General features: G+C 45.4%; 1 protein-coding gene across 1 annotated transcript; it reads right to left on the bottom strand.

Moving 5' to 3' along the window:
- Positions 1-496: 496 nt before the first annotated feature.
- KPLCE (KPRP N-terminal and LCE C-terminal like protein) lies at positions 497-1,465 on the bottom strand. The gene has a single exon (XM_063107088.1). It carries the CDS (start codon positions 1,463-1,465, stop codon positions 695-697), a length of 771 nt encoding a protein of 256 aa, XP_062963158.1. The 3' UTR covers positions 497-694.
- Positions 1,466-5,104: the final 3,639 nt, after the last annotated feature.

The following is a 5,104-nucleotide window of genomic DNA, read 5'->3' as shown; positions in this document are numbered from 1 at the left end:
TCAGGTCTTTCCTTTATGGCCTCCAGAGGGTAAGCCTATCAGATGAGAAAATGTAATCCATACAGTCCACCATGAGGTCAAGCCACTTGAATAGCTGTAGGGACATCTTTGGTGATGCTCCAGAGCACATATGATTTCACTATCCCTTCAACACCCAGTAAGATAAACTCTGAGTTTACATACAACAATAATGCTACCATGAGAGCCTCATCATGGCCAAACTCTCTCTTCAGACTAATCAGAATGCAGGATAGAGGCAGCCCTCGACCCCAAGATCTCTAGCCTCAGATCCTGCTAATGTGCATGAGGAAGTTTATTCACAGCATTCTAGAAGGCATGAGGATCCAAGGCTGAGATTTCACAGCTCAGTCTGCTTGTTCATGTTCATGTAGATCTTTCCTCTCGTTTAGAAACAAAAGAAGAGAGAGGGGCAGAAAAGTTTCTAATAGAAAAACATAAATATGGACCAAAGAAATAGACAGGAAGTCACCATGAATTGCATTCAGAACTTTATTCTTGCCAAAGTTTGGGGGTTGTACTAACTCTGGCAGGCTGCCTTGATAAAGAAGAAAAGTACAGAGGTAAAGGGGTAAGCTTTACATCACTGGGAATAAGAAGGAGGGGGCGAGAGGCTGGTGAAAGTTCCAGAAGTCAGAGTAGTGGTCAGTTCTGGAGTGGGACTATCCTTCTGTGTTTAACAGCAGCAGTCGTCCTCATTGTCACAGCATGCAGGACCTCGGGACCTCATGGGGATAATTCCCAAACAGCAGCACCCAGAGCCACAGCAACAAGAGCTGCAGCATCCGGAGCTGCAGCACCCGGAATCTTCACAGCAGCCAGATGATTCTGTGTTGCAATTTTGGGGCCGCTGGACCCAGCGTCTCAGGGGACTCACCCCAAAGGTCCGGGGAGCCAGGCAGCAGTAGCTAGTGGAACAAGGAGCAGAGCACGGGTCAGGAATGGCACAGTACTGGGAGGCTGAGCCACTTGCAGAAGCTGGGACACTGTAGCTCTGGCAAGGAGAAGGACACTGGACATAACACGTCTGGGTCTGGCAGGGAGCTGGACATTTGACATAGGTCGTCTGGCATGGAGTTGGGCACTTCACATATGTCTGGCATGGAGCTGGGCATTTCACATAGGTTGTCTGGCAGGGAGCTGGACACTTCACATATGTCTGGCATGGAGTTGGGCATTTCACATAAGTTTTAGGCTGGCAGGGAGCCAGGCACTTCACATACGTTTGAGTCTGGCATGGAACTTGATACTTCACATAAGTTTGAGATGGATTTGGAGCCGGGCATTTCACATAGGTTTGAGTCTGGCATGGTGCAGGTCCCGTCACACAGACAGTCTTGGTCTGGGTTGGAGCTGGGCATTTCACAGAGGCACTTTGCACAGCCCCCAATCCTGAACCTTTCACACAAGATGGAGGAATCTGGGGCTGCTTCTGCTGGTCACACATCTTGTGGCTTTGCAAAACCTGAAAAGAAAGGTTTCATCAGAACCGTGAAACTGGAAGTCTCCCAGGGAAACCTGCAGCATCCCCATTGGATGGAGTGAGGTGTAAGTGGTAGCCTTTTTGAGAAGGTCACAGACACCTGGAGGCTGCACACCTGGCAGTAGAGTGGACTCAGAGTCAGGGATTCTAGGCTCCGCTCTTGTGACTTTACCTGGCTACGTGGCTTCGAACAAGTCACTGATCACCTCTGGGCCTCAGTTTCCACAAGGGAGGATGAAGGGTTTGAAAAAGTGATGTCTGTATTTTTACCCAACTCCCCAAGCTTCCTTGCATCTCACTTCAGTGTCTGCATGTGAGTAATCCTTGGGAAATTGCTGTTCCCAGCTGATTTCCTGCTGCCACTGATTCTCTTCTGCCCGGCCAGAGAGTACCCAGGGAAGGCAAATATGTGCCAACAGACCCTGAGCCAACCTGACAAGGAGCAGAGGACAAGGGCAAATCTGAGCAAGTGGCCACCATCTGTTCCTTGGACCAGCTGGACCAATACTTCACTACTCAGTACTTCAATACTGAACACTCGGGGTAGCCCGTGGACCCAGGAGAGGGCTACACAACTGCACTCACAGAGGGGATCAAGTTCTCTGAAATCCCTTCTCACACAGGACCACCAGCTGCCCCTTCTCTCATTCCAGCTATCTCCACCAGCCTCTTTCAGCAGATGCCTCAGCACCCAGTCCTGGCTTGCCCTTCATCCTGCAGTTCTCCATCCCAACATCCCCATGGCTGTGTCTTGCCATATCCCATCCCCAGTATAGAGACTTACCCTCTCTGCTGACTGGAGCAAGACTGGAATAAGACAGTGATCTGAGGATCTGGCAGTTGGGGAGACTTTTTATAGGGCAGCAATGAAGCAATTTAATGGCATCTGAATGAAGCACCAGAGATCACGAGCACCAGGGCTGGTGTTGCATTGGCGAGATTCCTCCCCAGTATGCCTGGCCCTTCAGTCAGAGGTAGGGCATGTCACTGCTTGACACTGAGTTTTCCCAAACACAAGATAAATGATACCTGTTGCCTTCTTCATGAAACAAGTCAGTCTTCTTTTTCTAGAAATTATGAATTATACCTATGTGATCTGTCCCTAATAAAACTTTTTCTAGGTCACTTGGGTTTTTGAGGACTTGTCCATGATATGGCTAGATTCTCAATCTTTCATACATTGTGCCAAAAGATCAGTATGTCTTCCCAGCCTAAACTGAGTGTTCTTTCTGAGGCCCCCATGGCGGCTTCTGCTGGTCTGGGCTGCTGGACATGAAGAGTTTGACTCAGTGGTCTCTTGCTCAATATAGAAGCAAGGCCTCCAAGAAAAGGTTTTTTCCATGGGCCATCATGTTATCCTATATTTATCTGTAATTTGGGTAGATTTCTGACAATTGCAGACCCGGGCTCCATGTCTAGACCATCTCTCCTCAGCCTTCTCATGCTCTGTGGCCTCCCCGTCCTCACCTTCCTGGACCTCACCTCTAGACCTTCTGTTGAACGCTTTTTGTGTGCCAACATTTCACAAGGCATTCACATTTACAGACGGATGTAACTGAGGCCCTGAAAGACTAAGGGAGTTACCCCTCACCACAAAGCAAGTTAGCAGGAAAGCTTGAATTCAGTGCAGGCAGCCTCCTCTCACAGACCATGATCTTTGTCACTATAGCATGTTGCCTTTTACCTCTGGACATAGCATTGTCCTTGAATCCCTGCTCTGCTCCTTTCCCCAGGGCAGTAGATGCAGAAAGAGAGGGGGGGATAGTATCTCTTGAGCACTTACCAGGTGCTGACTACTGTCTAGCCTCTTTACCTCTGTTTTTTATTTGATCTTTGCAATAACCTGTGAGATAGGATATGTTCACCCCAATTTTAAGAAGAGAAAAAGGAGATTTAGAGGTCTTTCTCACCAAGGCCATCCTGTCAGCAGGTAGTAGAGTATCATTTGACCCTAGCCTGTCTCATTCCAGAGCCCATGCCCTTCCCACTGAACCATGTTAAGTTGCCAACTGTAGAAGGTTGCCTTGAGCCTGAGCCTGGCACTGGTTCAAATGTCACTCCCTCAGATCAACCAGTCCAGGCCCCACAATGGCCATTGTGGCCTCTCAGGTAGAAGGTGCTCCTGTATTTATCCATAATGGATCCCCACATTCTTCTGGACCCATAAGCCCTTAGGATTCCAAATTTCCCCTGCCCCAAGCCAGGTTGTGCAAGGTCTGCCCATGAACAATTTGTTTTTTTTTTTAATCTCCCTAACTGTCCCAGTCTCTGGGTAGCCACCATTCTACTCTCTATTTCTATAGGATCAACCTTTTTAGATTTCACGTATGAGTGAGATCATGCACAATGTGTCTTACTGTGCCTGGTTTATCACACTTGACATAATATTATTTAGGTTCATCCATGCCATTGCAAATGACAGGATTTCCTCCTTTTTTATAGGTGAATGGTACTCAGTTGTGTATATATACTACATTTTCTTTTTCCATTTATCCACTGATAGATACTTAGGTTGATTTCATATCTTAGCTGTTGTGATCATGGTATCTCCCCTGCCAGGTAAGTATTCTTAGCTGTTGTGAATAGAACTGCAGCAAACATGGAAGTGCAGATGTCTCTTCAGCATACTGACTTCATTTCCTTTGGGTATACAGCCAGAAGTGGAACTATTGGATCATGGTAGTCTTCAATCTTGCAAAGTGTCCTGTTTTTAATATTGTAGGGAACCTTCATACTGTTTTCCTTAATGACTGTACTAACTTACACTTCCACCAACAGTGTGCAAATGTTCCCTTTTCTCCACATCCTTGACAACACTTGTTATCTTTTGTCTTTTTCTTAATGGTCATTCTAACAGGAAGGATGTGATACCCCATTGAGGTTTTGTCTGCATTTCCCTGATCATTTTTTCACTAAGCTGTTAGCCATTTGTATGTCTTCTTTTGAGATATGTTTTTCAGGTCCCTTGCCCTTTTTAAAATCAGGTCATTTGTTTTCTTGCTATTAAGTTGTTTGAGTTTCTTATGTACTTTGGATATCAACTCCTTATCAGATGTATAGTTTGCAAATGTTTTCTCCTCTTCTGTAGGTTGCCTCTTCACTCTGTTAATTGTTTCTTTTTGCAGGAGAGAAGCATTTAGTTTGATATAATCCCACTTGTCTATTTTTGCTTTTGTTGCCTGTGATTTTGAGAGCATATCCAAAAATCATTGCCCAGACCAATGTCATGGAGATTTTTCCCTATGTTTTCTTCTAGTAGTTTCATAGTTTTGAATCTTACATTTAAGTCTTTAATACATTTTGAGTTGATTCTTGTATATGGTGTAAGATAAGGGTCTAATTTCTTTCATCTGCATAGAGGTAACTGATTTTCCCAGCACCATTTATTGAAGAGACTGTTATTTCCCCATCATGTGTTCTTGGCATTTTTGTCAGAAATCAGTTGGCTGTAAATGTGTGGATTTATTTCTGGGTTCTCTATTCTGTTCTATTGGTTTGTGTGTCTGTTTTTATGCCAGTACCATGCTGTTTGGGTTACTATATCTTTGTAATATATTTTGAAGTCAGGTAGTGTGATACCTCCCTGCTCCTGAACAATTTGGA

This window comes from Cynocephalus volans, chromosome 8 (genome assembly GCF_027409185.1).
Source record: "Cynocephalus volans isolate mCynVol1 chromosome 8, mCynVol1.pri, whole genome shotgun sequence".
NCBI lineage: Eukaryota > Metazoa > Chordata > Mammalia > Dermoptera > Cynocephalidae > Cynocephalus > Cynocephalus volans.
Note: the sequence above shows the minus strand (reverse complement) of the source record. Positions and strands in the feature narration are given on the sequence as shown.

Coding starts and splice junctions, on each gene's coding strand:
- KPLCE (XM_063107088.1), bottom strand. CDS start 1,465: ATGTGTGACCAGCAGAAGCAGCCCCAGATTCCTCCATCTTGTGTGAAA.